The 17,686-nt window shown below is 24.9% G+C and overlaps 2 protein-coding genes across 10 annotated transcripts in view; one reads left to right on the top strand and one right to left on the bottom strand.

Annotated features, from left to right (window-relative positions):
- Positions 1–46: 46 nt before the first annotated feature.
- Positions 47–5,342, bottom strand: LOC122498165 (putative leucine-rich repeat-containing protein DDB_G0290503). Of its 2 annotated transcripts, none has more exons than XM_043605780.1 (10): positions 5,246–5,342; positions 4,010–4,222; positions 3,853–3,891; positions 3,526–3,702; positions 3,205–3,387; positions 2,921–3,131; positions 2,544–2,830; positions 2,345–2,470; positions 301–498; positions 47–241 (listed from the first exon to the last, which is right to left on the bottom strand). In XM_043605780.1, exons 2-10 carry the CDS (start codon positions 4,079–4,081, stop codon positions 227–229), a joined length of 1,308 nt encoding a protein of 435 aa, XP_043461715.1. In that variant the 5' UTR covers positions 4,082–4,222; positions 5,246–5,342; the 3' UTR covers positions 47–226. The 2 variants fall into 2 exon arrangements, with proteins under 2 accessions (XP_043461715.1, XP_043461714.1); XM_043605779.1 differs by having other exon boundaries at positions 98–226; positions 5,246–5,331.
- Positions 5,343–10,325: 4,983 nt separating this feature from the next.
- Positions 10,326–17,686, top strand: part of LOC122498168 (host cell factor 2-like) — a 71,038-nt gene continuing 63,677 nt past the window's right edge. For 3 of the 8 annotated variants that reach the window (XM_043605783.1, XM_043605791.1, XM_043605784.1), the window contains exons 1-2: positions 10,326–10,840; positions 14,383–14,482. The gene's annotated coding sequence lies outside the window, so the exon portion shown is untranslated. Of the gene's footprint in view, positions 10,841–10,954; positions 11,049–14,382; positions 14,500–17,686 lie in introns of those variants that run through there. The other 5 variants (XM_043605786.1, XM_043605787.1, XM_043605790.1 and 2 more) reach the window with 5 other exon arrangements.

Raw genomic sequence — 17,686 nt, forward strand, 5'->3', positions numbered from 1 at the left:
TTGTGCGTGATTATTTTTTGAGAATAAAAATTGTTTATGTTTCGTGTTTAGAAGAATATAAACATTTTGTTTATTATTCAATTATACAAATCACATATAAAGCTTCTTTTATTAATTTTTTTCTCGATTTTCTCATATATCAACGTTAAAAATCGCTCAAATCGGCTTCATTACTAGAATCCAGTGGTGGAATTGGCGGTGGTACATTTTCAAATTCCGGAGCAATCTACAATATAGAAATCTGATAGAAATGTATTAGAATACAATGAAAATGAAAAAAATTATTTAACAAATAATTACCTGAATAAAATTATTCAAATTCGTCTCGGAATTTAATTTGAAATCGTTTTTCGTGTCTTCGTTGTCTTCTTTTAAAGATGATGATGATGATGATAATCTCTCTGTTTCCTGTAATTGACTATTTTTCTCATGCATTTTCTTTTTATCACTCGATTCTTCCTCACATTCATCGCTATTCAGTACTTTTAAAGTTATGTCCTGTTTTTAAAAAATTATAAATTTTATTAAAATTATTATTAATTAAATAATAATTAATAATAATATTAATAAATTAATTCTTTACTTTTTTCTTTCTAAACTTTTTTATAATTTTTCTTTTCAAATATTTTCAATTTTAAAATTAATGCATTGAAAATCATCGAATTGTTGCAAAGAATTTTATCAAAAAATTTGATAATTAAAAATTATTTCAAAGAATTTTATTATTCAGAAAAATAACTGAATTCTCGCAGTGAATTTTATTATTTAGAAAAATAACTAAATTTTCGCAGAGAATTTTATTAAAATTTAAAAAAAACTAATTGAATTCTTTTGAAGAATTTCTTTGAATTTTTTTTAAACTAATGAAGCTTTTTTAATAATTTTAATTGAAAATTAAAAATTAATTTAATTAATTAAAATAGCAATTGGATTTTATGAAGAAGAATTTTATTAAAATTGTATTGAAAATAATTGGATTTCTGCAAAGAATTATACTATTTATAAAAATAATTGAAATGTTTCGAAGAATTTATTAAAATTTTAGAAAATAAATTAATTTTTTGTTAATATTTGAAAATTTAAATTTTTTCGAGGAATTCTATTAAAATTGTTTTGAAAAGAATTGAATTTCTGCAAAGAATTGTACTATTTATAAAAATATAATTGAAATGTTTCAAAGAATTTATTAAAATTTAAAGAAATGAATAAATTGTTATGAAGAATTTTATAGAAATATTTGAAAATAATGAAATTTTTTCGAGAAATTCAATTAAAGTTGTTTCAAAAATTATTAAATTTCTTTTAAGAATTTTACTTAAAATTAAGTATATTCAAAATAATTGAATATTCATCACAAGAATTTTATTATTTTTTGATAATAATTGAATTCTTTCAATTTTTTTTTTGACGAATATATTTAAAAATTGCCTTGAAAATAATTTAATTTCTATATCGAATTTTTTAAAAATATTTTGAGAATAATTGAATTATTTTTAGAGAATTTTAAATTCTTGTTGAAATTGAATTTTATGGAAATTTTATATTTTCTGAAATTGTAATATTTAATCGTTTTTAATACAATATTAATAAAATTAATTTTATAAATGTATTCAATTTTTAAAAAGAATTTTATTAATATTTTAAAGAAAAATTCAATTATTTTCTAAAATTTTAATAAATCCTTTGAAACAAATTAATTATTTTTATAAATTGTAAAATCTTTGCAAAAATAATGAAATTTTTTCGAGAAATTCAATTAAAGTTGTTTCGAAAATAATTGAATATTCATCACAAGAATTTTATTATTTTTTCAAAATAATTGAATTCCTTCAATTTTTTTGACGAATATATATTTATAAATTGCCTTGAAAGTGATTTAATTGTTATATAGAATTTTAATATTTATAAAATTAATTGAATTCTTGCCAAGAATTTTACTATTTATAAAAATAATTGAATTTTTTCTAAGGATTTATTAAAATTTTAGAAAAAAATTGAATTTTTTCGAAATGTGTTGAAATTTGTTTTAAAAATTGAATTCTTTCAAGGAATTCAATTAAAAATGTTTTGAAAATAATTGAATTTTTGTAAAGATTTTAATATTTAAAAAAATAATTGAATTGTTTAGAAAATGAAAATAATGGTAATTGAAAATTAATGGCAAATAAAAATAATGGTAATTGAAAATAATGTCAATTAAAAAGTCAAATTAAAAAAGTTAAATAAATATAATGTCAATTGAAAATAATGTCAATTAAAAATAGTGGCAAATGAAAATAATGTCAATTGAAAATAATGGCAATGAAAATATTAATTTTCTATACGTATTTTGAATATTTCTTACCCTCAACGTGTTAGCAATCGTTTCTTTTATAAAACTAGTTGAATAATTGTCTTCTATGAATTTTGACAGTAATGTGTGGTACGTATTATTCATGATCAATTTCACTTCTTTATTTTTATCACTTTTCTGAAAAGAAAAACGTAATTGTAAATTAATAGTGTTTATTTTTATTTTCTTAAAATAAAATGAGAAAACTTACAGAAGTGGATTTCATTTGATTTGTACTTGCAGCAATTTCTAAAGATTTGCAATTAGATTGAAGTTGTAAAATTTCCCTCTCTAGATTGGAATTTCTCTTTTGAGAATCATTCAAATTTTCCCTGGCAGCTTCATGAAGTGTATTTAAATTATCGAACTCTTGTTTCTTCGTTGATAGATTCGTTTCTAAACTTAATATTTTCTCCTTTAGTTCCAGATTCACTTGATCTAAACTATTTTTTTCTTCTTTCAGTTTCGTTATTTCCTGGTTGGCATTATTTGATATTTCTGAAAATAATTTTACAATATTATTATTAATTCCTAGGTATTATTATTATTATTATTATTACTAGCACTATTCAATATTTTCGTAAATACCTCTTATCATTTTCAGTTCCTCTTCTTTGGTTAAAATATTCTCTTGCAATTGATTCAATTGACTTTTATTACTTTCCTCAAGTTTACCAGAAGTAATAATTGAATTATTTTTCGTTTCTGGTGAATTCAATGAGAGAATCATTTTCAACGTGTTCTCCATTGTTTTATCATTGCTCGGTGACGAAGCGTTTTGAAGTTCCAAGACGTGAAACTAAAATCAACGAAGTTGAGAATTGGTATTGATTTACTAATTAATAAAATGGTATTTTTGAAAGTAAAATTACTTTATCCAATAATCGTTGAATATTGTCGGATATTTTTGACATTCCCATTCGAATCTCGGCATTTTGTGTTCTTGACTCAGTTAAAAATATATTTAAACTTGGATCTAATGTTCCAGGCATTGTTTGAGTGACGAATTGTTGTGCCATGGGAAAAGTTTGACCGTCAAACGTCATATATTGTGACTAGAAATTATTGAAATTAATTCATTTTTGATAAAAAAAAATTCAAATTTTAATTTAATTTTCTATTTAATTTAATTTAATTTAATTTAATATTTTAATTTAATTTAATTTAATATTTTAATTTTTTTTCAATTTTACCTGCACTTGAGTTGGTGACCATTGTGGAGTGTAAACGACTGGATACAATGACGATTGTACATTAGGAACCGATGAAGTCACTTTTGATTTAATAACTTTGTGAAGATTACCAGTTTCTGTAATTTCGTGACTAGATTGAAATTGCTTTTTCGATGGACTTGTCTCTGGCAATTCTCCCTAATAATAAATTTTTAATAAATTTTTTAGTTTAAAAATCACAATTAATATTTATTAATCATAATTACTGATATTTTTAATTTTAATTCACGTCTTTTGAAATTTAGTGTTTCTATTTTTTCTGTTTTGAGAAAATTCTTCTCATCTCACCTTTCTGTGTCGTATTGTTCGTTCTTTTTTTATCTCATCCTAAAAATTGACAAAAATGATTTATTTTTAAATTTAATTTACATTTAGAAATTTTGAAAAAAGTAATTTGAAAAAAAGCTGTGATTTTAATAATTAAATTTAATGAAAATATATAAACCTCAGTGTCATCTGAATCGGTAGTCGTCGATATGGAAGTTTTTGGAAGAATAGATTGTCCCATTTTTGCCATTCTCGATATTATCGAAGCCTTACTTGACGAAATTTAACTTTCTGCTTCGGGAATTTTCATTTCCTTTGCCCTCTGAATATTTATTATTTCTATTTCGAGAACGATGTCTCTTTCCTTGGGAAATCCAGGACCGAGACTAATCTAAAAATTATAATGGAAAAAATGTAATTATGGGAAGACGGGGTTGCCATAAAAATTTAATTTTCATTTTCCCTGACCCTAAAGAATATTCTGATTCACTCTAAAAATTATTAGAATTGAATTACTGCGAAGAATTTTCAAAAAATTCATGCAAATTCTATTTTTTATAATTGAATTCTTGTGAAAGTTTCATTATTTTAGAAAATTTCATTAAAATAATTGATATACAAATTATTGAATTAAGAAAAATTTTTGAAAAGAATTGAAATTTTGCGAAGTATTTTATTAAAATTTTTGAAAATAATTGAAATTTTGCAATTCCTGAAAATAATTGTATTTTTCTTTTTATTTATAAAGATAATTGGGAATGTTGACGAAAATCTTTATTTAGTTTTTTTTCTAAAATAATTGAATTTCTGCGAAGAATTTTTTTAATTTTGAAAATAATTGAATTCTTGAGTTGAATATTTTTATTTATGAAAATAATTGAAATTTACAATGAATTTTATAAAAATTCCTGAATATAATTGAATTTTGGTGAAGAATTTTTGCTATTTATAAAAATAATTAAAATGTTGACGAGAATTTTTTTTTGAAAATAATTTAATTTCTGTAAAGAATTTTAATATTCATTGAGATAGTTGAATTCTTTCGAAGAATTGTATTAAAATTTTTAAAATTGAAACTAATTTCAAACAGAATTGAAATTAAAATTTGTCAAAAAAATATTTCATTAAAATGATTTATAAGTAATAATTTTATGGCAGTTTTTTTAAATAGAATTAAGTTATTTTTATTAAGTTATTTTCTTGAATATATTTTATTAATTTCTTTGATTTAATTAGTTAATTTCCTCAGTTTATTTTCTTAATTTCAGTGATTTAATTAGTTAATTTCTTTAATTTACTTCATTAATTTCTTTTACTTAATTTTAATTCATTTCCACAATTTAATTTATTAATTTCCTCGATCTAATTTACTTATATTTAATAATAAACAATTAAAAATTAGAAGCAAACGAACCTCAACTGGAATGGGCTTGGGAATAATTTCGTCCTCAATTAAGTCCGTGAGGCCAGTGACTGAACTCATGCACAATGTTAAATTAACATTCGAAACTTTGATATTGACATGATCTTTAAATAGAGCCATGACACTTTGCTTATCGCAAATGTTAAATGCAGAATTTTCCGATTCAATATCGCCGGAAAATCTCCCTCGATCCTGGGACGATCTACTGCTGTAAGTACTTTGACTCGCTTGTGATAATCTCCTCGAATCCTCCTTGTCCTTGAGGCAGTGCTCCAATCTCAATTTAATTTTTGCTCTGCACTCCGAATCCGAGGGCAATTCAACCCATCCTCTTGTTCTCGAACTGAATTTTGTCTAGAAAAGAGAATTCATATTTGCAATTTTAATATTTTATGGAAAATGGAAATCAGTTTCAAAAGCAGCGCTAATTTTTATTTCGTTTGGTAAATTATTCTATTTCTAGTTCGAACATTTTGTTTTTCTTTGCTTTGCTTTTACTATTTATTTCTCTTTTTATTATTTCTTTCTTTATTTTTTATTCCTTTCTTTAATTTTTACTTCTTTTTTATTTCTTTCTTTATTTTTTACTCCTTTTTTTATTTTTAACCTCGTTTTTATTTATTTATTTCTTTATTTTCGACTTCTTTTTATTATTTCTTTCTTTCCTTATTCTTTTCATTATTTTTTACTAATTTTTTTATTTCTTTCGCTCTTTACTTTTTACTTCTTTTTTATTTCTCTCTTTCTTTACCTTTTACTTCTTTTTTTATTTCTTTCCTACTTTCTTTTTAATTTCATTTTTTATAAGGGAACGAGCGACACCAGTTCGGAAAATTAATTAGGATAAATATTGTCTTGGAATTTTATTTTAAGGTTAATTTTGAGGTTAATTTTAATGTTTAATTATTGTTTATAGTAATAAATAGGTATATTTTTTTTCTCTTGTTTTTAACTCTATATGTAGGCTTCTCATGGAAACATTGTTTTATTGAAATTTTTTTTTTTAATTTAAAATTAACCTTAGAAGAATAGAAAATGTTGACAAAGAAATTACAATTCCTCTACGGGTGACTTGTCTAAACAGATAATCTTTGATTCGCTGCTTTTTTGACAAGATGGTTACTAAAATATTATTTTGAATAATTTAGCCCATTTGCTGAAAAACAATTTCTTGGATAAACTCATTTTATTAAGTAAACGTTTGTGTAAAGCCACATTATATCGAATGAAATTTATATGGATTTAACGTTTGACATAATTTGTAATTTTGATCAAATTACATTTTGGACTTTTTAAAAACGGGGATATACAGGCGCCCCAATCAAATCGCTCTCGACTGTGTATTAAACGTTTTAAAAATGCGCGGTTCATTTCGCTAATAAGATCATTTTTGTAGCGCAAGCGCAGTTGCGTTTGGTGAGGGTACCTGGCAGCACTGGGGTGTACGTGAAATGCGGTACATAGGATCGACATTGATTCATCTGAGCCCAGTTCCCTTCAATCATACTATGAACATTACTTTCTAAATTCTTTTTCATATTCTTTTAAATTTCAAATCAAAAATAACTATTTGGAAAAATTTTTTTCTTTTGCATTTTTGCAATTTATTTTTTTGCATGCTGAAAATAAGAGACATTTTTTTTTCATTGTAGGGTTGATTTGACAAATGCAGGGCGTTGTATTTTCTGATTCTGCGTCCCTGAAAGTGTTGTCAAGTTTATGCGCGCGTGCGACACTATACAGTCACCATGTTTGCCTAACGATGGCAACAGCAGGCAACAGCAACAGAGTTGTTGTGTTAGAGAAAGGTCGCACAGAGGGCAGCAATTTACGGTTTCCCTGTCTTAGGAAAAACTTTTTAGTTTACAGATTTCTTTCTTACCCTCTTTTGAAGAAATAAACTAAATTTAAATATTTATAAAATAACGTAAAAATATGTTGCTGGGTAACATAATGACAGTACGGGGTGTACCATCTTTGATGCTAAAAATACGGACAGCTGATTGTATCAGTTACAATCGGATTGTAATCTGGTGTTAGTTTTCTAAAATTCAAAATGTCGGATCCAATATGGCGGACGACTTTTTTAAAATATGACTTAATTGACTTGAAAATCATTACTCGGGGGTTTCTGGGGTCGCTGATTACGAATGTGGTGTTAATTATGAATAACTAACATCAAATTCGTAATCAATGTCCCCAAAAACCCCCGAGTGACGATTTTCATGAAAATTAATTCATTTTTCAAAAAAGTCGTCCGCCATTTTGAATTTTGGAAAACTAACACCAGATTCGTAATCAGACCCCAAAAACCTCCGAGTAATGATTTTCAAGCCAATTAAATCATATTTTAAAAAAGTCGTCCGCCATTTTGAATTTTGGAAAACTAACACCAGATTCGTAATCAGACCCCAAAAACCCCCGAGTAACGAGTTTCAAGCCAATTAATTCATGATTTATTATTTATTATTTTTTATTCAAAACCCTTATATTATTTAGGGGTTAATATTCTCCAAACACCCTCATTTAATCTTCAATCATCATAATTATCATTTTTCTTCGGCGGAAAATTTATTTCAAGCATTTAAAGAAAAATTTGAAGGGGGCCGAAAACAGGCCTTATTGTACGTGCTTTAAATGATAACTTTTTTTTAGAAAGAAAAAGTTACTGGATTTCAATGTTGGAATACAAAAAAATGTTACATCATTAGTTTTATGTCACATTTTTAAAACATTTCTCTTTTATCTAAAAAGGGTGAAATCAAATAAATATCTTCTAAATTTTCAAATTCATTTCGGTTTTAGAATTAATAAATCTCAATATAATCTTCTAAAAAAATTATTTTTTGAGAAGATTATATTGAGATTTATTAATTCTAAAAGACGAAAACCGAAATCGTATGTTACAGAAAGGCGATCAACTATATTTTTGAGATGAAAAAAAAACACGTGTTGTGTTTGTCGCATTAATCCCGTGATTTGAGTCAGGTAAATATCGTACATGAAGAAGATGACAGTCAGCTACACTTGCCTCCGTTCGTGGTCCAGGTTTAATGGACGCATGCGTGGGCGTCGGTTACCCTAGTAACGGGATGCAAACAGCGTACATGAATTCGTATTGATTACTCTCCCTCTCATGTTCCTCTCGCAATTTTTCTTTCTCTTTTTCCGTATACATACCTCTCATTTTACCGGCACATTTTATCTCCCTCGAAAATCTCGTTTTCGTTACACATGTGGACCAACCAAGGTGCCCAATTGTAATTAGCTTCCTACTCGTTCACCCCTTTCTCAAATCTATATACTGAAAGCCAAACCATAGTTTTATATTTGAAGTAAGCGAATAATTCGGTCCTTTTGCAGGAGCATATTAACATGATGGTTTTATGTTGAAAAATGTTTATTGTTGTCAAATAATGAAAACAAAAAGTAGTGACTTTTTGATGAATTGATTTGTTATCATTATCATCAGTTTAAGCCTAAATGTATATCCAAATTTCTACCTTAAAAAAAACTGTAGGATTTCTATTGTTAACATTCAATTTTTGATGATTGCGAATTTAATGTCAGATTTTCAAAATTCAAAATGGCGGCCATTTTGTCAAAATTGTTCAAATTTGCATTAAACCTTCTACTTGTAGATTGTCGGGGTCACTATGATAACGAATCTAGGGGGTCGATTACGATTTGACATTCATCTCATTTGACTAGACTCCCAGATTTTAAAACTTCAAAATGGCGAATCCAATATGGCGGACATTTTTTTGAAAGTTGCTGAAATCGGCTTGGAATTTTTTATTTCGGAGGTTTTTGGAGTCGCTGATCATGAATCTAAAGTCAGATTTTCAAAATTCAAAAAGGTAACCCGGAAAATACCCGAGTAACAAGTTTCAATCGAATTTGATTAAGTCTAAAAAAATATGGTCCATATTGGATCCGCCATTTTTAATTTTGAAAATCTTATTTCACATTCGTTTTCAGAACCCGAAAACCCCTGAATATATAAGGAATTGTATAGGACAATAAATTACGTAATTTTCAAATTTTTGAAATTGAATTTTCTGATTTTCCGCTTTTGAATTCAATAATAATTTTTAATTGTCAGTTAACAAAAACGCTTAAAACATTCAATTATTGTTTATGAAATTATTTTAAACTTGTTTATTTGTGCATCACTAGAAAAGTTGTCGATAAAATTAAATCCTTTACGTCGAAATCAAAACACAACTTTCTCAATTCAGTTATGCTTCAACATAAAGTGATAATAAACTCACGTTAATGAATAACTAAAATTAAAACTAGCTTTACTAATAATTTTCACATTTTCGTAATTAATAATTGCAAGCCATAAACTTGTATAGCAAATTAGAAAATATTCATAACAACAAAGCCTTAGTAAGTTACGAGAAAAATGTTGAATTATTTTTATTTTATAAAAGAACGAACAAATGAATCCTTTTGAAATTTTCAATATTAATAAAATTGGTAAATAGTATAAAATTTTTAAAACTGTTTTTTTTAATATAAATTTATTTCATTTCATCAAAATAAATTTAAGTTATTAGCACATAACAACATTGAGAAAATTAGACAAGTCCAAGTATTTGTTCTTTAATTAATGCTCACAAGATATAATAATATCCGTAGGATGTCCCAGTTACGTCCATTGATGATAACGGATCAGAGCGAGATCTTAGGGATTTTTGTATTATTAAGGGGTTACATCCAGTTAGACAGCCGAAAAAATTCGTAACTTTTTCTAAGAAAACTATTGAGTATTTCAATTTAAAAATTAATGCACATATAAAGGGTACTTTCAACTATATTTTGACATATTCTATTTATAAAATAAAATAATAAAGTACTGTCTTCTGGTTGCAACATTTAATAAATCAGCTTTTAATCTATAATTCGTAATATGTTCATATTTAAGAAGATTATAAATATAACGTATATACAATCATTCAGAGATCTCTCCAATTTATAATTCAACTCATCAGTAATGTCGTCATAGACTGGACAACAATAATCAAATGAAGGGGAATAAGTGACTTAACGAGTAGTAGACGAGTCTCAGTCGGGAGAGAATCCTCGCTTCTATTTAATTGTTGTAATACCATATAAATGTATTACGAGTAATTTTAAAAACATGTTCTTTCCCTGACAAGATACTATTTAATATTAACCCTACATCTTTTACAGCTTTTTTAAAAAACAATTGGAATGCCCCTTACCAAAAGGGGGAAATATTACGATAGAAGGTTTATTTGTTGAAAGTGAAGCACCTTGCGGAACGCCACATTAAACATTATCCCACTCTGAGTGATTACCATCCCCATCAACTATCCTTTGAAATCTCGAACCAAGATAAGACCCAAACCAATTGCACATACATATTTCGAATCCATAGCAAGTTTAATGTCGGATATAAATTTTAAAAAAGCAGTAGGTACAAGTGCTATGTTTTGCGCGAAAACCTGATTGCAATAATTGTGACTATTAATTATTTTGTGAACAGTAGTAGCTTGTAAGTGACTTAATGTGTTTTAGTGAAGTTTCAAACGTGGAAAACATTTGATTGCAGAGGTAAGTTATTCCTGTTTTAACATATCAAAGTCATTGCTTTTTATTAAAGGGATTTCTTATGGGAAACTTTATTGAGTTTACTAAGTAATAAATATGTTTATTTTGTATTGACAGTAAGATTTATGAGACAAACACCAAATTCACAAACGGCGGGGCTATAAGAAACACAATTTTTCCTTTATGAATTGTTAAAGTATGTTGTCAAAACGTAAGTTTCTCGTAAGTTATTTTGTTTTTTATCACCTAATTTGGTTTTTAGTGAACAAAGATGGTTCGAAATTGTTAAAGAGTGTTGGGACCAACAAGTCGCAAAAAACGACCAGTGACTCCATTATCGACCTAAACTCATGATACCAGCAACGTTTAAAACACACATTCGCTCTTTCAGTTTTCTTTTTACATTTGCAGACTTTACAGTCTGTCCCCTATTTCCCTAAAAGTCCCCTTTTTTAATTTTGGCCCCTAAACGTACCCTATTTTTAAAATTTCCCTTATTTTTTCTTTTATCTTTTAATGATGAATTCACACCAAATTTAGCAAAGTGCAGTTGACACTTTCAATTGGAAACTTTTGTTTTGAAAATTATTTTCATAAATATTTTTTAATTCGTCGCAGGAAATCAATTATTTTCAATAATTTTTAAATAATTCTTCAAAAGAATTCAATTGTCTTGATGAACAACAAAATCGCATAAATTCTCCCCATAAAATCAATTATTTTAAGGATTTTTAATGAAATTCTTTTCCAAAATTCAATTATTTTGATAAATATCAAAATTCTTCTGAAGAATTTAATAATTGTCAAAAATTTTAATTAAATTCTTGTCAAAATTTCAATTATTTAAACAAAATTTAATAAAATACTTTGCACGAATTCAATTATTTTTATAAATTTTAATGAATATCTCGTCAAGAATTCAATTATTTTTATAAATAGCAAAATTTTTCGCCTAAAATTCAATTATTTTCAAAATTTTTTCGCAATTTGATGTTTTTAAATATTTACTATTTTCATAAAATTCATCAACAGATTTAATTATAGAAAAAGCTTGTTGATACAATTCAACGAAAAGATTCAATTATTTTCATAAATAATAAAATTTCATTTACGAATTCAATTATTTTTAATTGAATCATCGCAGAATTTCAAATATTTTTAATACAATTTTAAATAAATTCCTTAAAAAATGCAATTATTATTAAAAATTTTATTAAAACTTGAGGAAAGAATTCAATTTTAAGAAACATTCAATTAGTCAATAAAACAAGAAAATTCGTTGCAATAATTCAAATATTTTCATAAATAACATTTAATTCGTCGCAGAAAATCAATTATTTTTAAAAAATTTTTAAGTGATTTTGCAAAAGAATTCAAATAGTTTAATAAACAATAAAATCGCATAAATTCTTTCCATAAAATCAATTATTCTAAGGAATTTTAATAAAATTCTTTTCCAAAATTTAATTATTTTGATAAATATCAAAATTCATCGCAAAAATTCAATTCTTTTAAAAAGGAATAAAATATTTTGCAGAAATTAAATTATTTTCAAAATTTTAAAAAAAAATTTTGTCAAGAATTAAATTATCTTTATAAATAGATAGGGAAATTCTTCTCAAGAATTAAATTATCTTTATAAATAGATTGGAAAATTCTTCTCAAGAATTAAATTATTGTCAAAATTTTTTTAAAAATTCTTCTCAAGAAGTCAATTTTTTTCAAAAATTTTAATAAAATTGTTCTCATGAATTCAATTGTTTTCAAAAATTATTATTTAAATTCTTCCAGGAATTCAATTATTTTTAAAAAATTTAATAAAATTCTTCAAAAAGTTTTCAATTATTTTCAAAAATTGTTATAAAATTCTTTAATATAATAAATTTCATTAAAATTTTAATTTAATTTCTTAAAAGAAATTTAATATTTTCAAAGTTGTTAATACAATTCTTCGTAAAAATTAAATTTTAAGAAACATTCAATATTATTTAGTTTTGTATTTGAATAATTGATTTCTCGTAGAATTAAATGATTATTTTTCGTACTTTTAATTAACAATTCTGTAGAATTAATTTTTTTGAAAAAGTTTAATTGAATAATAATTGATGTTATTGATTTAAAGTAGAATTTTAGTTAAAAATTCTAGAAAATAATTGAATTGAAATGATACAAATAATTTTTAAGAAATTACAGTCACAATATTCTTATAATAATAAAATAATGATTTTGTCAGTCGGTCATCTTCAATTATTATAAAACATAAAGATACCGATTGCTCCGAGTCGAAGACTCGGAGTGATCGATTTCTTCATGTTTTATAATAATATTCTTATAAGTTGTTAAATTTTAAAAAGGTTTGAATTTAAATGTTTTGAAAAATTTTAATTTCTGCGGAAAAATATTCTGCGGAAAAATAATAATGATGAAATATTTATTTGAAATAAAACTATTGATGTTTTCGAATAATTTGACTTTTGAAGAAATTTGTAAATAAATTTAATAAAACAATTTTTTGAGTATCTAATCATTTTTAGAGTAAATCAGAATATTCTTTAGGGTCAGGGAAAAATATAAGTCAAAGTTGTGTTTGGAAATCAGGGAAAAATAAAGTTAAATTTTTGTGGCAACCCTGTATAAATAAATTATATTTTTATCTTTATTTAACCAATTTTTATGGTCCCCTAAAAGTCCCCTATTTTTTAATTTTCAGTCCCCTATTTCCCCTAAAATATCTTTTAAGGGCACTGTGAAGCCTGCATTTGTTATAAATTCTGCCTTAGAAATATTTGTTATAGACTACGTGGAAAATACGAATGATTACTAAAGGTGAGGCTGGGTTTTACTAAACTGAAATTCAAATTTAATATTTATCAAATCATGACTCGAAAAAAATGGTACCGTATGTTGATCATGTGATATCACCCTATCCAGATTACTATGATAAACATTGCATTAATTCTGGTACTGCTGTTATCTAAGTGATGAGTAGATCCGTGAGGTACCATAAACATTCCCATTGAATATACTATAGAATAAAAATATTTCGAATTAGAAGTAGTATAGTGTTTAAATTACAATTAAAATCACCCATAATTACAGCATTGTTAAAATATTGAATTAAGGGACAAATTTGATTTTCCAACTCATTTCTAAATGAAGCATTTGGTGGTTTATAAAACAACGCCTATTAATGCATTATCAAATTCAGATTGTATTTTAAAAAATAAAAATTTTGTGATGGATGGATATGATTAAATAGATTAAATAGAGACGCATATTTCTCTCAATACGCACATATAGAGAAAGTTGGTTGACATGACCTTATAAGATTCAGATGAAAGTAAAAGTAAACAAAAGCGTATTGTCTTTGCGGTTGATGACGAGAAAACTGAGGGTTGGTGGGTAGGTATATAATTATTTTGAAAGATGCGTGTGTCACTATAAGGGTTTAAGAAAAGTATGCAACTGTCCCCTTTTTGCCGGGTCATCCTCAACAAGCCATATACTGGTGGGGTAGATGCAAGGGGATAATTTCTGTGTTTCAGGGGTGAATCCGAGGCGCCTGCGTCGAGTCCCCGATGTCTACGACGACGACGACGACGAGGTAGGTGCTCGACCCGGACGCAGTATTCCATCGACGGACACGTAAGTCTCGTCTTGACGTAGGTTCACTCTCAATTCAAATCTTTTGCCGTGTTCTCATAAATTCTCTAATTAAACCACTTCTTGTGTTTTCATTATCTTCTTAAAGCAAAATGCATACTGGAATTGTGTTTCTGTTTCTGTTTCTATTTCCAATTCCAACATTGTCACCATTCTTCTAATATTCTAAAAAAACAACTATTTCTTTCATAACAAACAATCAATCCTTCACTATTCATCTCCTATTTCATTCTCTACTTCCATCAGAAAGATGCTGTACTCTAAATATGTAAATCAGTGCTAAAAGTGTCGTTGGTGACTTTAAATTTTTTCAGAAATCATTATTTTAAATTGGACTAATTTTAAAATATAATCTTATTCAGTGATGATTAGCAAACTATAACCATTTTTCTAGTAATAAAACAATTTACTTAATACAAAATAAATTTTTTAAATTGAACTAGTTTTAAAATAATCTTGTTCAGTGATGACTACTAAGCTATTACCATTTTTCTAGTAATAAAACAATTTAAAAAAAAAAATTTTAATTTTTTTAAAATGGAAAATTAAGTAGTGATGAATATGTAAATGGTAATTTAAAAAAGTGTGTAACATTATCGATCCGTACAACAAAAAATATCCAAAAATCTCTTTCGATTGTCTTCAAAAATAGTTTATTAAATCAATAATTTAAGACAAAAAAATTAAAAATCTAATTTTAATAGTTATATATCGAAAGAAAATGTTCTGTACGTTCAATAGCAAATGTTCTATATGATCAAAATAGAATGCAAAACATAAAAGAAATAAGAATTATGATATATAAAACTTACGTACAGTTGTTTATTATTAAAATAGAAAACTGTGCCGGAAAGAGTGAAATATTCTATTTAAATGAAAAAGATGATTTTATTTACTGTATGTAGAGCAGAAGAAGTATAACAGCTTCATATATAGAATTCCTCCGGCCACATCCCAAGTTTCCTTAAGACTCGAGATTCAGCTTTTCATTGACAAGCACCGACTGTAAACACTGACGTATATTCATTTCATAGGTACGTCATTTACCTTTTCTCAAAAAACTTTAACTCATCTTTCCTGTTTTCATCTCTTTTTCTCTTTTTTTTTAAAAAGTGTGTTTTTCGATCGGCATTACATGGATTTTAATGGTGGTGGTGAATAGTGTGTTTTTCTTTACTTCCAGTGCGCGGTTTTTAGCAGATCTCTTATTTTTTTATAACTTTTGCATCTCAATTTAAACATACTTTTTTAAATAAATTTTTTTAAATTGAAATTGAAAATATATTTTAGAAAATTCAAAATAGTGAAGAAATAGAGTTTTCTTAATTCATTCAATGCTTTGTCATCTTGACTTTAAATTAAAATTATTAATTATATGCAACTATAGTTAACGAATCATGATTTTTAGAATATGAATTTCGGTACCAAATTTTCCGTTAAATTCTAAATGAATTCAGATGAAATTTTCTAAAGAAAACTAATAACATGGTGAGGAAAGTGCGAAAGTGTCGATATTTTATTGAAATAATTGAGGAGATAATATTGGGGTCTATAATAGGGGAAGTTTTACAGTAATTTTCAAATAAGCTAATGGTGTTTAAATATTGAAAAAAATTTCAGGTTTGCCACAAAAATTTAAATAAAAAAAAATTTTTATTTATTTATTTTTTTTTTTTAATTTTAAAAATTTAAATTTTGTTTTTCGCCTAATTTTCAGACTTAAAAAAAAAATTTTGAACTTAAAAATTTTGACTTTATCCCTGACCCTAAAGATTCTGATTCACTCTAAAAATTGTTAGATAATCAAGAAAATGTTCTATTACAATTATTTACGAATTTTGTAAAATTGTTCGAAAAGATCAATAACTTCTTTTTCAAATAAATATTTAATCATTATTATTTTTCCATAAGAATTAAGATTTTCGAATATTTCAAATTCAAACCTTCTTGAAATTCAACAATTTAAAGATTAAATTTAAAGATTAAATTTAAAATTAAATTTAAAGATTAACAACTAAAGATAACTGAGTGATAAAATCATTATTTTATAAAATATAAGAATATTGTTACTGCAATTACCACAAAATTAGTTTCATCATTTGAATTCAATTATTATTTTCTAAAAATTTTAAAAACTACAATTTCATCTTCAAATCAATTATTTTTAATAATTTTGGAAAAAGTTCTTTGAAAATTTTAAAATCAATTTGTTTAAAAATCAAATTTTTCTAAAATTTTGATTATTCGAAAATTCTTCAATTACAATATTAGAAAATAAAAACTGCAAATAATTTTTTAAAAACTTTTATATTAAACTTTTTCAGAAAAATTAATTCCACAGAATTGTTAGTTAAAAGTATGAAAAATTCAAATTTTTGTGGATTTTAATTTGAAACCTTTTCAAAATTCAATTATTTTTAAAAATTTATCCTCACGGTAAATCGTTAGGTATTAAAATGACACCAAAAAGGATTAAAATAATCCAATTTAGTGTTATTTTAATCCATTTTGGTGTTATTTTAACACCTAACGATTTACTGTGCTATAATGCTTTTAATATTCGATTATTATCTAAAATTTTAACTGAAATTCATTTTTATGAAATGAAAATAAATTTTTATTAGAAAATTCTACGAGAATTCAATTATTTAAATACAAAAATAAATAATTTATTCAATAATTTAATGTTTCTTAAAATTGAATTCTCATAAAGAATTTTATCAACAAATTTTCAAATAATTACTTTTTGAATTTTTTCGACGAATTTTAATAAAATTTTTAAGAATAATTATATTTTTCGAGGAATTCGATTAAAATTATTGTATATTAAAAATAATTGAAATTCTGTGATAAATTTTATTGTTTATAAAATTAATTGAATTCCTAAAAAGAATTTTTTTATTCATGAAAATAATTGAATCCCTGCAAAAAATTTTATTATTTATGAAAATAATTAAATGTTTGCGTAGAATTTTTTTAACATATTTTTTTTAAATAATATTGAATTCTTTTGGAAAATTTTATTAACATTTTTAAAAATAATTGAATTCCTGTGAATTTTTTATTATTTATAAAAATAATTAAATGTTTGCGTAGAATTTTATTAATATACTTTTTTTAAATAATTGAATTCCGAAGAAGAATTTTATTATTTACAAAGATAATTGAAATTTTGACGAGAATTTT

This window comes from Leptopilina heterotoma, unplaced genomic scaffold (genome assembly GCF_015476425.1).
Source record: "Leptopilina heterotoma isolate Lh14 unplaced genomic scaffold, ASM1547642v1 Lhet_142, whole genome shotgun sequence".
Classification (NCBI taxonomy): domain Eukaryota; kingdom Metazoa; phylum Arthropoda; class Insecta; order Hymenoptera; family Figitidae; genus Leptopilina; species Leptopilina heterotoma.